Source organism: Hoplias malabaricus, chromosome X1 (genome assembly GCF_029633855.1).
Source record: "Hoplias malabaricus isolate fHopMal1 chromosome X1, fHopMal1.hap1, whole genome shotgun sequence".
Classification (NCBI taxonomy): Eukaryota; Metazoa; Chordata; class Actinopteri; order Characiformes; family Erythrinidae; genus Hoplias; species Hoplias malabaricus.
In genome coordinates this window covers 19,513,143-19,534,025 of record NC_089818.1, presented here as the reverse complement: position 1 = coordinate 19,534,025, position 20,883 = coordinate 19,513,143, and the positions used below count along the sequence as shown (strand labels likewise).

The window sequence follows — 20,883 nt, the reverse complement described above, 5'->3', positions numbered from 1 at the left end:
TGTCCAAAGCACCAGGTGGTTTCATTCTGACAATCACTTAGGATACTGTGCAATTAAAGCTACCTATAATTATCTCGACTTTGCTAATTAGACACAAATCTTTATTCTCGTCTTCCTTCGCAAAGCAGAAATCATCACATGCGTTTTTACGGGTGAAATCTTTCAAAACACGGAGAGGACAGTCTGGCTTTTAAGAGCTCGTCTGTGAATGTGCAGCAGCAACATTTTACAGCTTGTCCAACCTGTCTGATCACTGCTCAGTCAGTGCCTGCTTTCAAGAAAGAGACAAATCTAGAGAAGCTTTGAGAGGTAAATATGAATCCGCCAGTAACATCTGGAAGAGAACAGTGTGTATTACATTCAACTATATGAGGTGAGACCTGTAGGATGCCAGATATCTACAGTAACGTGCAAAGGTTTCAATACTTCTGATCTAACTACATGTTTTTATTATTATTATTGTAAAAGTGAAAATAACACATTCTCAACAGAGAACAAATGTAATTATTCATTCATTCATTCATTATCTGTAACCCTTATCCAGTTCAGGGTCGCAGTGGGTCCAGAGCCTACCTGGAATCATTGGGCGCAAGGCAGGAATACACCCTGGAGGGGGCGCCAGTCCTTCACAGGGCAACACACACATTTACTCACACACTCGGACACTTTTGAGTCGCCAATCCACCTACCACGTACCAATGTTTTTAGACTGTGGGAGGAAACCGGAGCACCCGGAGGAAACCCACACGGACACGGGGAGAACGCATCAACTCCTCACAGACAGTCACCCAGAGGAAACCCACGCAGACACAGGGAGAACACACCAACTCCTCACAGACAGTCACCTGGAGGAAACCCACGCAGACAAAGGGAGAACACACCAACTCCTCACAGACAGTCACCCGGAGGAAACCCACGCAGACACAGAGAGAACACACCAACTCCTCAAAGACAGTCACCCGGAGGAAACCCACAGGGACACAGGGAGAACACACCACACTCCTCACAGACAGTCACCCGGAGCGGGAATCGAACCCACAACCTCCAGGTCCCTTGAGCTGTGTGACTGCGACACTAACCTGCTGCACCACCGTGCCGCCCCAAATGTAATTAATATTTCCATTTGTACACAGCTTTACACGTGAGCTATGTAAAAACTCAAAAGATTATTAAAATGCAGGGAAGAGCAGTTATGAACAGTCTGTGAGAGGCAGCGAATGATGAATGTAAGGTATGATACGGATCCAGTTGAGACACAAACTATATTCCAGAACAATTGGACCCTTGGTTAAATGGACAATCCTTCCATAGCAAGGAGTCCAAGAAAGCTCAACCGGTGTCCTTCCCTACCCCCAAAACACAACAGAATTCTGCAGCTGAAGCTCTCCTCCAAGCGTGTTGAACTCTCCACGACATCACCGTGATCATTACAGTTATATAAGAAGCAGCGTCCATTTTCTCATGGCTTCACCCTCAGGTAACAACGTGTGATGGGGGAGACCTAAGCCAGATTCTGATCAAGCTGTAACCTAACCTCCAGACCACCCTCATTACCGGGTTTCCGAAATTATATGTGTTGATGGTTTAGTGTGTAATGAAGAGCAGTTGGGTAATCACGAGAGTTCAGCTCCAGGGACCTGCATTATATTATCACCCTCAGTGAGAACTCAGAACATAATCAAACCTCAAAACTGAATCAAAACATAATATCTGGCATATTACTGAGTCTTTGTGTTGAGCCTTTTATCTTCCTGAACGGCTGGTGGACTAGGAAGGATCGGTTTAATATTTCCGAAGTCATCTGCAGATATATAAAGCTCACATGAAGTATTAACAGCGTTAGAAACACTTAAATAATTTATCAGCTGCACATGCAATGCACCAAGAGGAGTCACAACAGTGGTATGATATAGAATTATTAACACAATAGACCTCTTCACGCAGAACCCGCTGCACTAGAGCAGGGTTTATGTATTCCAGCACTGGAAGATTTACAATGGGACTAAAAGTGTATTCTAATTTCATAAAAGTTGCAACAAGACAACAGTAAAATGCAATGTCGATATTCCTTTGTTGTTAGTCAAACAGCCTTTGAATATAAGGGAAGCATGTGGTTACACTGCGGTGAAAAATCGGAACTGTATCCCATCCGAAGTGTGTATTTTCTCTACAGTGAAATTAAATGAATATTAATATGCATACTGTCATAGCCCTACTCAAAGCGTAATAATGTAATAAAATCATATCACAGATACTGTTATCAATGAATGAGCCTGTGTTACTAATGAGGCCCATGTGCTATGAGTGTACTATCCATGTCTCATTGGAACCCATCTGTCTGCTCTGGTGATGCCGGTTCTAATGGGCTAATTCGGCGAGGCAGTGCTTCCCTTCTATGAGGTTAGGAGGTCTTGGTCTGCCAATTAACACCGGAACCCCATGCACCCTGGAGAGCGCGCGCCTAATAACCAGGCATGTGTGAAATCAGCCTCCTCTCTCTGGACCCCAGTGTAGCCCACCACACGTGAAAATTAACCACCGGACACAGAGAAAATGTATTATTTTTCTAATATTGCAGGAGGGGGAAGGTCCATTATTTTTTTTTATTTTGTGGCAGGTGACAGGCGGAGAGAGGGAGTGAGAGAGAGAGAGTGAGAGAGAGAGAGAGAGAGAGAGAGAGAGAGTGAGATAGAGGGTGAGAGAGAGAGAGAGAGAGAGTGTGTGAGAGAGAGAGAGTGAGAGAGCGAGTGAGAGAGAGAGAGAGAGCGAGTGAGAGAGAGAGAGAGAGAGAGAGAGTGTGAGAGAGAGAGAGAGAGAGAGAGTGAGAGAGCGAGAGAGAGAGAGAGTGAGAGAGTGAGAGAGAGAGAGTGAGAGAGCGAGAGAGAGCGAGTGAGAGAGTGAGAGAACGAGAGAGAGAGAGAGAGAGAGAGAGAGAGGGGAAGTTGATAAAGCATATATATATATATATATATATATATATATATATATATATATATATATATATATATATATATAACACAGGTGAAAACAGGGAAAGAGAAGTAGAAGACAAAACTGGATCTGAATAAAAAGCTGGAATTAAGAAGTGAGGTTTGAAATGAGAACCTTAAAGGAACACTAGGTAGTATTTTACCCTCCAAGTACAGCTTCAAAATCATAGCGATGCTCCCACTGTAATAGGGAGAACAGAGCCTCTGTCATTGCTACTCCAGACTCTGCAACTCGGAAACTGCACTATGTAACTTTTGAAGGAGGGTAGAAAACCACCCCCTTCCCCCCCTGGAGCAAAATAACCTAATATTGCCTAGTGTTCCTTTAAAGATTGTGTAATAAGTTATATAAGGATCTAACTAAATGAACTGGGTATATAAACACGAATAATTCTGAGAATGTTTCTGTTAACACATTTATATCTGCCACTAGAGCAGGTATACACACTGGTGTTTGGTTCCCACCTGGTAGAAGTTGGGCCAGTAGGTGCTAATGGCAAGCTCCACTTGGTTCCAGTTCCGACTGACAGGTCCTGAGGTGTTCCACACGGGCAGACCCATGGGGCTGTTGTTCTCCTTTATGTAGATGTTGAGATGCCCGGGGCTGCCTCCCTCCCTTCCAGACACCAAATACTGGAAGATGACACAGTGCGTGTCATTTTCTTTGAGCTGCGGGCTGAGGAGCAGACCTTTCTGTCCAACGAAACGGCCAGATGTGTTCACCATCATGAAGGCTGAGCCTGCCAATAAAAGAGGAGAACTAATGAATGACAGAAATGAGCAAGATAAGGCTATAGATGCCACCTACGTAAGGCGTTCGTGACAACTGACCTAAACATACACACATCCATAGAAGCTTATCCCAAGTGTGAGTTGATGAACCTTTCTGTGGTGAAACTCCCTTAACTGACTGCCATTATTACAACTGACACTTGCTGGAATAAGCCTTTACAAGTGTTCCGTAATTTTATGTTAATTTTCATAAAAGACTTCCCATTGCTTTATGGATGATTACTCACAGTGAAGTGTTACCAAAGCACTGTTACCAAAATTGGCCTTAGTTTCAATAAAAAAAAAAAATCAAAATACATGATGAAACATTCATTCATTCATTATCTGTAACCCTTATCCAGTTCAAGGTCGCAGTGGGTCCAGAGCCTACCTGGAATAATTGGGTGCAAGGCAGGAATACACCCTGGAGGGGGCGCCAGTCCTTCACAGGGCAACACAGACACACACACATTCACTCACACCTACGGACACTTTTGAGTCGCCAATCCACCTACCAACGTGTGTTTTTGGACTGTGGGAGGAAACCGGAGCACCCGGAAGAAACCCACACAGACACAGGGAGAACACACCACACTTCTCACAGACAGTCACCCGGAGGAAACCCACACAGACACAGGGAGAACACACCACACTCCTCACAGACAGTCACCCGGAGGAAACCCACGCAGACACAGGGAGAACACACCAACTTCTCACAGACAGTCACCCGGAGGAAACCCACGCAGACACAGGGAGAACACACCAACTTCTCACAGACAGTCACCCGGGAATCGAACCCACAGCCTCCAAGCCCCTGGAGCTGTGTGACTGCGACACTACCTGCTGCTCCACCGTGCCGCCCCATGATGAAACACTTTAGTTTATTTGGTTTATTTGGTTAATTATGCAAATGCAATTCTTGCTAAACAAGCTATAAACAAGTTGCTGCTATCTGCATTGTGTTACAAAACAGAGAAGGAATACAGCGGACTCCAGAGGCCTGCAGCTGTACCGTGAGTGAGGGTCCGAGCTGGAGTGGCGATTAGCTTTCTAAGACATGAGGATTTGACCACACTGTAACGCGATATAAGGTTTGTGGGACATATGGCATACATTAATGTGTTTATCAACTCGGTAAAAGCCTTTTTCCGACAGTAATTGATTAAAGCGGAGCCACTTCATTAAGGGAGCGACTTAATTCATCTTAATTAGCATCGCTAATTAATATATATCTGATCTCATTAGGACACTTAGCTGGAGCCAGATCAGCATTTACAATGGCTCTCCGCTGCCACCGGCGCTACTGTAAATCACTTGAAGAAAAATCTATGTCGGAAAATGGCTCACACACAAACAATTCAGTTCATTCAAAAAACACACACACACACTCACTTTGTTAATCTAGCTTGTGTATTACCGCTGACATTCACCTGTGACCCAGCAGGCTGTTAGCTGATTCGGTCACTACACAAAAACAATGGGAACTGATAAGGCAGGTTTACGTTAGATGATTTTAATCATGAAAAAATACACATGCACACACGAACACGCACGTCGCAGAGGTATCGGTGGCACAAGGCCAGCTCAATCTGACACCAGTTCCTCAATAATTATCAGATGGTGTAAAAGGTTAATACGATTCTCTCATCGGCCGCCAATAACACGCGGACAGGGGAGATTACATTGACAATACTTTCAGGGAAAAGGGCAGATCGCAGCCTATCAGCCATCAAACCTACTGGAATCCTATTTACTCTTACACTGCCTCATGCATGCTCTCTCTCTCTCTCTCTCTCTCTCTCTCTCTCTCACTGAACCTTAGTGATAAGCAGAAAAGTTGCAGTCTTTGACTTCAAAGCACAACAGAAGCAGGGGTGACATTATCAGGTTATGCTAAGCTACATGCAGAAATCCACGTGACAAACAGGAAGAGAGGAATAAACGACAGGAAATAAACATTTAGAGATGGTCTCTCTCAGCTTTACGCACAAAGACATATATCTAGATAATGTACTTACAGACCCACACTCTGAACTCTAAAATGGCTGGAGTAATGCAATGTAATGTAATGTAAGGCTCTCTAACTCCATCTGTCTCCAACCACACACAACAAACAACTCATCACTCAAATCACTCACACAGAAGCAGATGGAGAGAGGAGGAGGAGGAGGACGACGGCGAGAAAGAGGATTTGAGATGGAACAGTAACTATAACATTAAAACACAAACTGCCTTCAGCTGTGAGTGATACATTGATAACGCTCGATACAGTATACAGTTAATAATATATATGCACTGGAGTGTTATGTGGTTAAGTAAAAGCTCAGTGGCTGAATCACGCACCACGCTCAAATCCACAAAACGACCTGTAGTTATGTTTTGTCCACCCTGGTAGCCTCCATGCGTGTTATGAATGTGTGTCGTAAACATTAAACGCTACATAATATCAGTTATAATAACTGCGTGAAGGATTAGCAATGTTTCTTGGCACCTTCTCACACGTTAGTCGTTTAGTGCTGTATGTTTTTGGTGGGAGGCCTGATCTCAGAACAGTTATAACAGTCTAAAAACTCCAGTAGCTCTGCTGTGTCTGATCCACGCTGTGTGACGGCAGTGCGTGAATGGAGTGAATCGAGTTCTCCCTGTGTCTGAATGGGTTTCCTCCGGGTGACTGTCTGTGAGGAGTTGGTGTGTTCTCCCTGTGTCTGAATGGGTTTCCTCCGGGTGACTGTCTGTGAGGAGTTGGTGTGTTCTCCCTGTGTCTGAATGGGTTTCCTCCGGGTGCTCCGGTTTCCTCCCACAGTCCAAAAGCACACGTTGGTAGGTGGATTGGTGACTCAAAAGTGTCCATAGGTGTGAGTGTGTGTGTGAGAATGTCCGACTGTGTGTGTTGCCCTGTGAAGGACTGGCGCCACCTCCAGGGTGTATTCCCGCCTTGCGCCCAATGATTCCAGGTAGGCTCTGGACCCACTGCGACCCTGAATTAAATAAGTGCTTACAGATAGTGAATGAATGAATGAACAACGTAAAACTAATCCCATCCAAATAGGGCTTAATTCAGTCTTGAAAGTCATCCCAAACACACTGACTGATTTTGAAGTCTGGACTCTAGGGTGGTGATTTCATCGCTCTGAGAACATTAGTTGCATCTTTGTTCCATTTAAAGTGATTCGTGTTTGTGTTTCGGTTATTTTTTTGGTCTGTTTTCATTTTTTAATAACGGCTTCTTGAAAGCTTCATAATTTTCCAGATCCAAAGCACTGAGCTGTGCTCTCAGACTGCAAGGATGGAGAGAAGTATCAGTGAATTTTTTTCACATCTGTAGCAAGTGTTGGGCTTTGTAGTTTTGATGGACTTCCCTGGTTATTAGGTGTCCTTAGTTCTTCGTAGCTTTTAATCAGAGTGGTGGTCCCTTGTCTTTTGCAAAACACTGCCTTACATTGGGTTTTATAATGATAATGCTTTTGAAGGCCTAATTAATTACACTGTCAGGAAAAAAACCTCTTGTTAATGTAGTGTGTAAATGTTCCCTCAAAGGTACCAAAATTCTATTAAAGCCCAACTGTGTATCTTTTACAACTTGTGCAGCAAAACTCTATGTTTTCTGTATTTCCAGGACGGAAAAATACAATATGCTCCTAAGACACATTTAATAATAGTCGGGCATGTTCAGAGACTTGATGGCTTGGTCACATGTGCGTACACAGACACACACACACCCACATTTGTTCGCTCAGGTGGTTCTTGACTCATGGACAATCTGTGATCCACTGGGCAAAGCCAAAGAGCTGAGTAAGTAACACGTACTCACCGTTCATCCGCCTTTGATCACGCCGTTACACTGACCACACGGCATGCTGGGAATGACTGTTGTGATTGTGAAAGGCACTTCAGGGTGTGTGGTGTTAGCTTGATGTTTATTTATGTTTTTATTGCTCTGCTTGTAGAAGAATTCACAACATGCCAAGTTACACAAAGTATAACGTATAAAAACTAAACAGCTGGGCTTTCTAATTTTCCATAACATCTTGACACACACAAAACATATACGGCTGCATATAAATAGCCTGCTACACTTCCTTCTGTGAATAAATCGCTCTCTACATCTAGCCACCATTACAGCCACATCCATAGCTGGCTATGATAATTAGCCACCTACTCCTAGAGAGAGAAAATAATAATGAGATGGCCTATGCGTCAAGCACAAGAAATAATTTCTCCACATGTCTATGAGCCTATTTACACTCACGAGTCAGACAAAAGCTCCGCAAAAAAAGTAATACAAATTTCTGCCAATCTCACACACAAATGATAGCGGTGTGAAGCTTGTATGGTTAATTTAGCATAACAAAAATTATATATTCATTCATTCATTCATTATCTGTAACCCTTATCCAATTCAGGGTCGTGGTGGGTCCAGAGTCTACCTGGAATCATTGGGCACAAGGCGGGAATACACCCTGGAGGGGGCGCCAGTCCGACACAGGGCAACACACACACTCACACATTCACTCACACACACGGACACTTTTGAGTCGCCAATCCACCTACCACCGTGTGTTTTTGGACTGTGGGAGGAAACCGGAGCACCCAGAGGAAACCCACGCAGACACAGGGAGAACACACCACACTCCTCACAGACAGTCACCCGGAGGAAACCCACGCAGACACAGGGAGAATACACCACACTCCTCACAGACAGTCACCCGGAGGAAACCCACGCAGACACAGGGAGAACACACCACACTCCTCACAGACAGTCACCCGGAGGGAACCCACACAGACACAGGGAGAACACACCACACTCCTCACAGACAGTCACCCGGAGGAAACCCACGTGGACACAGGGAGAACACACCACACTCCTCACAGACAGTCAACCAGAGGAAACCCACACAGACACAGGGAGAACACACCACACTCCTCACAGACAGTCACCCGGAGGAAACCCACGTGGACACAGGGAGAACACACCACACTCCTCACAGACAGTCAACCGGAGGAAACCCACGCAGACACAGAGAGAACACACCACACTCCTCACAGACAGTCACCCGGAGGAAACCCACACAGACACAGAGAGAACACACTACACTCCTCACAGACAGTCACCCGGAGGGAACCCACGCAGACACAGAGAGAACACACCACACTCCTCACAGACAGTCACCCGGAGGAAACCCACGCAGACACAGAGAGAACACACCACACTCCTCACAGACAGTCACCCGGAGGGAACCCACGCAGACACATGGAGAACACACCACACTCCTCACAGACAGTCACCTGGAGCAGGAATCGAACCCACAACCTCCAGGTCCCTGGAGCTGTGTGACTGCGACACTACCTGCTGTGCCACCGTGCCGCCCTAAAATTATATAAATATAAAAAAAACATATCTACAGTCTCTTATCGAGATTAGATCAGGTCTAGACTCATGGCAGCATATATATATATATATATATATATATATATATATATACACAATGTGTTCATCACAAATAAGCTGCAAATCCAAGGAATTATCTTCTGGAACATTCTGAGATGGTGCCAGTGCACAAAGTATTTAATAATTTTTTTAGTAACACAATTAATTCCATTAATAAAAACACAGCTGGATTTTGAAGGCACAATCAGTGAAGCTAGTTTTACCTGTCTGTCTTTGCTACACGCAGTTCTCTGTGCACTGACGATGCAAAGATAAAAACCTGAAACACGATCAGCAAAGCCTTCACACCAGACTTAATACTTAAGACATTTATTACCTCCTTGTGAAACTCCTCTATTTTCCTAAATGTCTTGCTGACTACTAAAGAACATGCTTCATAGGACAGGCCTACCTTAGCTACAGCCTCAGTTCCACTGAGGAGTAAACAAACAGATTAGTGCTGGGCGATATGAGCGCAAATAAATATCACTATTAATTGTACATTTTATCACGATTACGATTAATGAACACTTATTTTTGACCCTCAGAGTTAAGTGACGAGGCTTGTACTGTAAATATGCTCCAGGGTTAAAGCTGGGATATTTTTTCTAATGTCACTGGGAGCTTGTTCCTCTCTTGTTTTCTGAGCACTGTTTTTATTTGGTGTGTGATTGTGCTTTAGTCACTGAAACTTTGACTTTATTTTTGTTCAGTGTCATCTTAATTATAGTCAAACCACAGCACGTCCAAACCACAGTTCTGGTCGGCCTCAGCGATTGGGTGGGGACATAACAGAATAAAAATAATCAATATATAATCGATACAGAGAAGATTATGTCTATTAGAAGTTCTGAAAGTCGATTACTAATTGCCCAGCCCTAAAACAGATCTATTTTCACTTGGACCAACTGTATCCCTGACTGCCTCCTTAAGTATCTGAGTGATCAGACAGTTATTTGCATCTTAGCTTAGGATTTTTTGCTCAGGCAGATAGTCCTTACTGAATGAAGTAGCTATGTGTAAATAGGCTGATCCCTCATAAGCGCTCTCTCTTTCTCTCTCTCTGAATATCTTTGACTTTGCTCTTTTTAACCACCCTGACTCTGTCTCTGTCCTCGTCTGTTTAACAATGGCGTTCTCAGGACCCAATTAAAAGCAGCAAGCTCTTGCTTGCTTTGCGTCAGCAGGTGTGTTGAAGTGGATTCATAAAGGCCATTGCGCTCAGTCCAGTGTCTCAGGCTTTTGGGAGAATGACTTTATTATCATATCAGCAGCACTTCAGATTACAGCGCAGCCCCACAGAGCAGGATGAGTTCCCGCACTTCAGTGGCTCTGTGTCTGTACTGAAGCCTGCGGAATAGTGTCTGGCTCCAGCCATGAATAAAAAGACAGAACAAAGGACAGAACAGGGACAGCATCAAGAGATAGGTATCATTACATATATTCTCAGGTCTTATGTTAAAAAAATAACTATTAATGCTGAACAACTGAGTCCTGTGGTTACAATTGCACAGACATTAGGGGTGGGCGATATGGCCCTGAAATAATATCACAATATTTAATAATTTTGGCGATATGAAAAAACACTGAAAATAATTGTATTAATTTCAAGAACACACTACTGTAACAAAATAAATGTTATATTAGTAGTACTTAAATTAATAATATATTTGATTTTATTTTAGTACAAATCTAACAATTTCAAACATTCAGAAGAATCAATAAATCTGTAAATTTATTTCTCCGGGTGACTGTCTGTGAGGAGTTGGTGTGTTCTCTCTGTGTCTGTGTGGGTTTCTTCCGGGTGACTGTCTGTGAGGAGTGTGGTGTGTTCTCCCTGTGTCTGCGTGGGTTTCCTCCGGGTGACTGTCTGTGAGGAGTGTGGTGTGTTCTCCCTGTGTTTGCGTGGGTTTCCTCCGGGTGACTGTCTGTGAGGAGCGTGGTGTGTTCTCCCTGTGTTTGCGTGGGTTTCCTCCAGGTGACTGTCTGTGAGGAGTGTGGTGTGTTGTCCCTGTGTCCGCGTGGGTTTCCTCCGGGTGACCGTCTGTGAGGAGTGTAGTGTGTTGTCCCTGTGTCTGCGTGGGTTTCCTCCCACAGTCCAAAAACACACGTTGGTACGTGGATTGGCGACTCAAATGTGTCCGTAGGTGTGAGAGTGTACGTGTGTTGCCCTGTGAAGGACTGGCGCCCCCTCCAGGCTGTGTTCCTGCCTTGCGCCATATGATTCCAGGTAGGCTCTGGACCCACCGCGACCCTGAACTCGATAAGCGCTTACAGATAATGAATGAATGAATATTTTATATCCAAACCACCACCAGATGACTGTAGTTACTCGTAGTTTCACTCGCAAATATTTAAACGGAGAGCAAATTTCCACCGTACCTGTCGCTGTGCCTAACTGAGGTAATGAATGTATGCAATATTACATGTAATACGTCATTACGTAAACAAGTCAGAATACAATGGTAATCCCGATATTAATATTGCAGTAATATTGCACACGATACGATATGGCACAGCCCTAAAAGACATTCAACCTAACCGACTTTAGGTTTAGCAGTCATGACTCATTAGTGTGGACCCTCACAATCACACAGTACTGCCGACCTGGGAAGCTGAGACAAGCCTATGCTTCCTCTTCATCTTCTGGAGCTGCCGGTAACACAATGGAACTGGACGGTTTAACACGTTTGAGGAGAACATCAACAACCCGGTATTGTTTTGTAGGTTCAGAGATGCCCATGGTGGCACTGGCACGTTGCTTGCCCAACTAAGGACAGCGAGGCTAATTGGGCTCTCCTAGACTTCTGACCTTGGATCTTGACCCGAGAATTCTCTAGGGATCTGAACTCTTAATCTCCCGAAGACATGGCCAACTGTGACATGACAAAGCTGTTTCCCTCTGGAACTCTGTCATTTGATTTTCTGGATGCAAATCTAATGAAATTTCACTTCAACAAAACATTAATAAAATCATATCAGGACAACCTAAATATGTCTTAACTTTCACCTCCAAATTATACGCAAAGGAAGGTGGTGTTAATGGGTGTGAATCAGCTATATTAAGCTCGATCAAATTCGGATCCTATTTCAAGGCTATTATTCCCCATGGTACTAAATTTACACAGTGTTGCAGACATATTCTGCTTGTGGCAGTGAAGCTAATTTTCAGGAGTTAACAAGCAGTTTAAACGTCTGCTGTGTGGAACTGTTTTAAAGTAGAAAATGAAAACACCCAACAGTAATATTTGTAATGCCAGTGTAACAGAGCTGCTTTCAACACATTCGCTATGAAGACACATAAACGTCAAACGTCAATAGTGGCAGCCAAATGCCATACGTAATTGTCACTATTTGTGACCACATATGCACAGGACTAATGTAGTATTCATGTTCTTATGACACTAAACAATATGTTTTTTATTGACTATGACTGAGCACTTAAGAGCCCCACAGCACTGGAATACTAAACACTAGCCTATGCTAAGTTATCACATACAGTCTCCAAATCATCGCAGACACTCTGTCCATGTAAAACTTATTCCAGTGACTAAGACCATGAGGCTGACGAATCCCCAGCAGCTCTGACAAGGTGTGACCATTACCTGCGGCCTGCCACGGTTACACTAATTTACAGAGTGGTCCCTGCAGCAGGCAGCCTCGCTAACCGCTAGCTGAGGGGGTTGATGCTGGAGTTTATTTCAGGAAACGTGGCATCTGAGGTTTCATTAGGTCTGACTGGACTGCTGGGTGGGCTCGTCAGGCTAATGCCACAGCTAATTAAAAACACACACTTGCAGGAAAAAAAAAACGAACATCAGAGGAAAAATATCAGTGCACTACTGAATTAGCAAGAGAGAAATGTAGATGTAACATCGCTTAAGGAGTCTTGTGTAAGACTCAAGGAATGGTAGAAATATATAAGAGCATTCGTGTGAAGTTTTATATCCAACATTTGAAATCACAGTTAAAACAAATCATCATAAGAGTGAGATATCGATGGCTGTTATTGATGCAAATATATGTTGATTTCTCCACACATACATCACGGAATAGACAACACTGCCGAAATACAACACCCCAATGCACAACAATATCTTTAGCTTAGTGTTGAGTGGAAATGAACCAAATTCACCGTTCCCCAAATCTCCACAAATATCCTTGATGCATTCAGAAAAGCGAACTGTGACTTAATTAATCACAACAGCAGTAACATATCGTCCCATTGCTCTTCCCTAAAATTTAAGTGAGAGATGATTTAAGAGTGCGATGAGACAGATGTTATAATCAGAGGCGGAACTGTACAAAATGGGCCTTGAAAGAGGCAGTAAAGCTTGCAATTTGCTAGAATGGATTTTTAAAAGTAATTTCTTTTTATCCACTTTGGAAGCAGGCTCTTGGACCTAACAATAACTCGCAAGAGTATAATCTACACAATGGAAAACAGTGAGAATGTGATGAATAATTAAACCGAACAGTGAGTATTGATCAAACTCAACTCCAGGGAGAAACAATATTCTGTTTCATTTTTCACGCTTGTAGGGCTGGAGGACAAAATGAAAGTGCCGTGTTATTTGCGAGAAGGAAGGAACGCTCGCCATTAGAGCTCTGTATCACCTAATTTAGTTCACAGCGACACAAAACTGTCCAGTGCTAATCATCAAAGTCTATAGGCTTGGGATGGGGGGCTGTATTTAGATTCATTATGCCTTGAGTGATAGTCGGAACGAGGGATATAATTTGCAGTAATGACTGGCGCTCATTATTTCTCTCGCCGTTTGAGTCCTGAACCCTGCGAAAAATCATTATGTGGTGGAAATCAGAATGAAGGACCACTCTTTAGACCCAAAACCTCCAGGTCTCATTTGTTAATAAAACCGGGAGAGGTCACACCCGGGGAAAAGCCTGCCAGCCGCTCGCAAATGTCAATGAAGACAAGGCAATTCTCACATTCTGCCACCAATCAAAAATACTCTCACTGTGAGGTTAGGCAGGTGACGTGAGGGAGTCGTGGCCTTAGCTCAATTTTCCCGTGGACCTCTCCACAACTTTCTCTTTCTTTATTCTCCTTGCCGTCTGAGAGTAAAGGAAAGAGGAAAAAATGGTCACTTTATAGTTCGGTGTGCTCCTCATGCAGAAAAAATACATTAAAAAAAAAGTAAAAATACATAAAAGACATCCCAATACTGTCACACTCTCTGGTAAAAGTGACAGTTAGGCAATAGTTGTGTGGAGAATTCTGCATCTGAAAAGCAAAAAAAAAAAAAAAAGAGACATGCTAATTTGGGATCTCTTAGCTTGGAGCTAATTGGCCAGAGAACAGTCGGAGTTAGACGTGTCATGATATCATTAGCTCAACCCAGCACCCACACGTCTTCAAGCGTGCAAACTTAAATTACATTATCTATGGCATACATTAAAGCAAATTCTTTGGTTTAAGCTTGTTTATTCTTAATGCCTTTTTGGTTGAATAAGATCCTCCACCATGAAATGAAAACAGGGACAGAGGGCTGCTTGCTGCTATGAATTCATATCAGGAGAAAATGGGCTGGCTTCTGTCGGGACACTTGCCCCGTAATCATATAAGAGGGTCTTCCTTCACCTCTTTGACTTTCCCCCACAGTTTACCAAGCCGAGCTGCGAATGCAGTGAATTCAATTAGCTTATTTTCTCACATCATGACTGTGGCTTTCCCCTTCCTTTGAATCACATGTCTGTCCGATGCGATTGAAATTCTGATTTAATTCCTGACGTCCTTCAGCCCCTTTACCACACAAGCTCCATTTACATAGGACAAGAGCCTTGCTGCCTTTTGGGACATACGACCCCACAACGCCTTCCACGCTGCCAACGCAGGACCAATGTACGCATCCACGGAAGGGGGTAAAGTAAAGCATTATGCAGAGTGCTTAATTCAGTTAATGAGGCTGAGAAAATGAAAAACTAATTCCATGTCAAGACTTCATTAAAAAAGTGGGAGTTTCACTGTTTTGATCTTGAGAGAGAAATATTCCAGAGTTCTGGAAGCCATAGAGAGAAGTGATAAAATTTGGTTTGGAAATGATACAAGAAAAAAAGAAGCATTCCTAAGGAGATACTGCATGCAAAGGGTAATTGGCATGTGAAAGAAGAAACGCTATGTAAAAGAGGTTATGCACAATCCATATACACATTCATTCCAAAAAAGCTGGGACACGGCAAAATGTAAAAAGAAGAGAAAAAAATAATAACGTGTAAATCACTTAAACTCTATATTAGAAAAGACACAAAGATATTATTTCAAATGTTGAAACTTTCTTTTTTTTTATGTTTCTTCCATTTTTAATATGTTATCTGCAACATACATATATATATATAAAAGAAGTTGCATGACCTCTATTTTTAACAACACCCTGTAAAACATTTGGGAACCGAGGAGACCAGCTGCTGTAGTGAAATATATACCAGTTTTATTGGTATAGGATTTCAGCTGCTCTGGGTCTCCATTATTGTATTTCTCATTTCATAATGCACCAATTGTTGCCAGTCTCTTTTAGAGAGGACCCATGCTGTGGTAATCCATTTCCTTGTCTTACTACAATAAGAAAATATTTATGATAGCACATTGCTCCAAAACCTGTGTAAATTGTTCAGCATTAACGGTGCCTCCACAGATGTGTTAGCCACCCATGCCTTAAAGATTCTTCATTCAGTCATTTGTAAGCGCTTATCCAGTTCAGGGTCACGGTGGGTCCGGAGTCTACCCGGAATCACACCCTGGAGGGGGCACTAGACCTACACAGGGCGACACATACTCACACATTCACTCACACACTATGGAGATTATTTGAATCGCCAATCCACCTACAAATGTGTGTTTTTGGACCGTGGGAGGGAAACTGGAGCTGCCTTAAAGATGCCACATTTATTTTGTATTTCAAATAATTCTCTTTTGTCTGATATGTAACAGATGGGGTTTTAAACAAACATTTGAAACCCTCTGCAACCCTAAACCTATTAGCCTTAGAATGAAACATACTCTTGTCCCCTTCTTGGTGGGCTCTTCTCTGATTGCCAGGTTTACAGCAAGGAACTGTGAGACCTCACATAATTAAAATCAGAATAGGAGGGTGCAGAGAAAGTTATTGTGTGTCCCAGTTTGAAATAACACTTGTGCTGTAAATCAGAGAACGTTGTTGTATTTTTACTTGATTTCAATGTGTATATTTAAGTCAACCAGAAATGTGGTCTTTACCACATACTAGTGGCTTCTGCCTGTGTTCCTAATCTCGCCATTCCATAGAACCCAGATTTACGACATATACGACCCAAATAGCAGGCTAAATAACAATCATTAAAGCTTGCAATTAAAATCAAAAAGGAAGTTGATTTTCTTTGTACATGTCCTACATTGTATTAAGCAGCATTCATTGTGTCACCATGTTAAATACAAAATCTGTGCTTCTCAGTAGTATTTAGTGTAGTGTAGTCTATTACACTCAGTAGTTACACTCATATTAAGGCAATAATCGACATTGTCACGTGTGAAATTTCTATCACCTAAATTTAATTAATTCACAAATGCCATTACATTTTTGAACACTGCTTTTCATAATCTCAGAAAAAGGTGGAATAATGTGCCCACAGTTTTTGGCATGCACAGTATATCTTTCATGTACATTCCTTATCCAATTATGCCAGGGTAAATAGAGTTTTCCATTCTAAAGCTCATTTAAACTCATGCAGAGTCCTAGTACAGTTATTCATACTTTTCTACAGCGTTCACAATGTGTTACATGTTACAGCTTATTCACAAATGTAATATAAAGTATGTTTACTAAATTGAGATGTATGGTGTAGCTATTGATAAAACCTGCGAAAGGTTTGTTAGCATTAAATAGCTACATTACATATAAAAAAAAGCAATTTTCAAAAGGCAATTTTCTGCCTGGTAAAGAAATGCATTTTAAATGATCTCTGTAGGAAAAGCTCCACTCTCCCACCTTAACTCTTCACCTAAATGAAACTCTCCTCGTCAATTATAAGCAGAATTTATTCCTGCTTGCACACATATTTATGCACAGTCATTTGCAAGCGAGACAATAAGCCATTCAGCCTTAGCTAAGATTGATATAGTATTTAGCATAATAGAGCGGGGGTGAAAAAAGCTAATTAATCCGAGCTGGAAGACCTCTGTATCCCTCAAGCCCTGCCCATTATTCCCCACAAGACTCCTCTGGGGAACATAGGCCCACAGCACTGCTGCTGCCAGCCTGCAAAACTACGCACATTCTTCACTTCAGCAAGAGAGGGAGAGGGCGAGCGATAAAACCCTTTATCCATGTGTTAAAATCATTCCTGCATTCCAGTAAGTAAGATAACTCAACTGGTAATTACTGTCATTTGTAGCTATTCTGCAAAGCAACTAAACATATATACACCACCTTACACTATAGCTTTAGTAGAACACTGCCCTGCTGCATTGATCAGGGCTGTAGAGGTTAATTCCAGCACATCTCTAACATTCCTCATCAAGTCACGAAAAGACCTCAAGGGCAACCGAACATTACAGCTGCACTATAGGCCCAAATGTCTGTAGATGCCTGCTTTTCATCCTTCAGAAATCAAGGGAAATAACGGTTAGCACCTCCTTTGCTGCAGTAGCCTCTACTCTTCTGGGAAGGCTGTACATGGAGTTATGTAAATCGCAGTGACAATTTAATTCAGCCCCAGGAACCTAGGTGAAGTCAGGTACTGATGTTGGTTTGTTAGTCCTGACTTTAAAATGCCATTGCACCTCATCACAGAGCTACTAGACGAAGTGACATCACTCCACAGCCCAAAGCTTGGAGGCTTTACATTCCTCTAAACCACTCTTTCATTGGGTATAGTCAGTTTAGGCTGATGTGCAGCTGCTCTAGCACATCCCATCATAATTTTCACGCTCTTTATGGACATAATATAAGCTGCGAGGACAGCTGATCATCTGTATTCACGAGGGGTGTGTTTTAAAGTAGTTAAATAGTAGAATGAACGATTATGAAGTGTTGCCAACACTATCCTTTCAGAAAGCAAGGTTTAAGGGCAAGTTGCTGGTCTCGAAACATGAGAATAGCAGAATATAAAGTAAAACAAGGTGACGATTAAGGAAAGGAGTGTGAGAAAGAAAGGTAAAGAGATGCAGAGAGGAGCAGATGAGTGTGTGGCTGTGTGGGATCTCTACTTAGGCTCATCATGAAGCGAGTGTGTGATCATGCATTCCAAACGAGCTGCACTGAGCCACCTTCCATCAGCCAAAGCATGCAATCACATCCTGGACCCCAACAAACAAGCACCCACTCCAGCCCGGCTGAGCAGTTACACAGGGCAGTAAACAATCATGTGTCTCCGCCTCCTCCTCTCCGTAGGGCTTCTTTTAGGCTCTGACATGTGGTTTCGTGTTTTTTTGGTATGTGTGTGTGTGCGTGGTGTCTGTGTGTTCTCTGCTCTCCTGGGTGCACTCCTGGGAGAGGCTTCGAGTGTTCCTTTGGCCTGTGCTGATGTACTTTCACAGCAGATGTTCTTCTTAATGCCTGTGCGTGCTTGTTAACTGGCCTGAAAGAGTCTAGAGCGTAGCTCGAGTTGGAATACATATTGTAAGGGCCATGATATATTGTAAATGTCCAATGAAACCTTAATACTTCAAAGATTTATGAGCGTAGACAGATAAAGCAATGATAAGCTAATTTTTTGTTAACACTCAGTTTTGCCGTTTTTTACATTGTGTTTGTGTTGAGTTTGTTAACATTTATGATAAGTTATAATTGATGTATTAAGCTACTTTAAACATCACTGGTTCTGGACACAGATATTAAATGGTGTATGCACAGCTGGTCTAATCTCCATAAAAAAGAATGGAATGAAACAGGAGCATTAAACTGTGCATTAGCCTAAGGTCACCACACCCTATGGCAATTTTCTAACTCCTTAAAATGTATATTTCAAATTTAACAGTTCACAACAAGTTAATTAAGCTAGGAATATCCACATTTTTCATACCGTCTTAAAATATTATTGCGCTATAAGGTGCTCACACAGCTCCAGGGGCCTGGAGGTTGTGGGTTCGATTCCCGCTCCGGGTGACTGTCTGTGAGGAGTTGGTGTGTTCTCCCTGTGTCTGCGTGGGTTTCCTCCGGGTGACTGTCTGTGAGGATTGTGGTGTGTTTTCCATGTGTCTGCGTGGGTTGTCTCCGGGTGACTGTCTGTGAGGAGTGTGGTGTGTTCTCCCTGTGTCTGCGTGGGTTTCCTCCGGGTGCTCCGGTTTCCTCCCACAGTCCAAAAACACACGTTGGTAGGTGGATTGGCGACTCCAAAGTGTCCATAGGTGTGAGTGTGTGTGTGAATGTGTGAGTGAATGTGTGAGTGTGTGTAGCGCCTCCTCCAGGGTGTATTCCTGCCTTGCGCCCAATGATTCCAGGTAGGCTCTGGACCCACCGCGACCCTGAACTGGATAAGGGTTACAGATAATGAATGAATAAATGAATGAATGAATATAAGGTGCTCTGTCAGGCTGCGCTTAGCCTTATACCTGTGAGCACAAAGTCGAGTGAATTTAGCTAAACACAGCCCGACACACGTGTTGACGGTAAAAACCTGTTTCTGAGAGAGCGAATTTCAGCAACTGGTGCTGAAGGAACAGAAAAGTTAGAAAATAAGCCAAATTTCTACGTTTCTACACTGTTTAGAAGCACAGCTAAAGCTAACAAGCGCTTGAGGCACACCACAGCAGATTTTTCAGTGAACTGAGGCTCAAAACACACATATTTAGAGGCTAAAGACATATACCTGAGAGCACAAAGTTGAGTGAAGGATTTTCTCAGAGTTTTGTCATTTTACAGTTTTCTTTCTCTCTCTTTTAACCCAAACTCAGCGCTAAACTTACAACTGCGGTGTGCTACTGGGTGTTTTTCTTTTCTCCACACGTTTTCAGACCGTGACATAAGCAGTCATTGAGCTCCCACAGCGCCCCCACCATGTGGCTCAATACGGAATTATTGTCCAACCCTAAATTACGTAAATATTAATTTATTCATACATTGTCTGTAAGCGCTTATCCAGTTCAGGGTGGCGGTGAATCCTGAGCCAGCCCCAAGGCGCCAGTCCTTCACAGAGTGACACACACTCACACATATGGACACTTTTTAGTCGCGGTCACCCAGAGTAGGGCATGAACCCACGACCCCAGGACCGTGGAGCTGCGTGAGAGCAACACTACCTGCTGTGCCACCATGAGACCCTAAGTAAATATTTCCAGTTATATTTACCAGTCAGAGCAGAATGCAACTGTTTTGTTGCATAAGAATGAACTTCATTCTAGTTTTAGCCGGGCGCTTCTATTCTGTTCTCACTTCTCTTTGGTCTCTTTATTCTGGATTCTGGATGTGGTTTATTAAATTAGTACTGTATATTTAAACATATCTTCATATTCCAATTCCAATGTCTCAACACTTTTAACAGCAATGTTGTTGATTCTGAAGGACTAAGAATTTTTAAAGAAAAGAAAAAGAAAAATACAAAAACTTCATGAATAGGAGCCTCAAACACACTCACACATCAGATTAGACAGTCGACACTGTGCTGTTTAGTGATAAGCCATGAATCTGCATCATCAAAACAACAAATAAAAGAGAACTTTTTGACATGAAAGCAGGGTAATTCGAAAGCAGAGTGGTTTTT

The 20,883-nt window shown here is 42.8% G+C and overlaps 1 protein-coding gene across 1 annotated transcript in view; it reads right to left on the bottom strand.

The window, feature by feature from the left end:
* LOC136675477 (receptor-type tyrosine-protein phosphatase mu-like) overlaps positions 1-20,883 on the bottom strand; it is a 244,894-nt gene that overhangs the window by 151,752 nt on the left and 72,259 nt on the right. Inside the window, exon 3 of the mRNA XM_066652026.1 lies at positions 3,456-3,730. Within this exon, the coding sequence (XP_066508123.1) occupies positions 3,456-3,730 (275 nt within the window). The remainder of the gene's footprint in view (positions 1-3,455; positions 3,731-20,883) is intronic.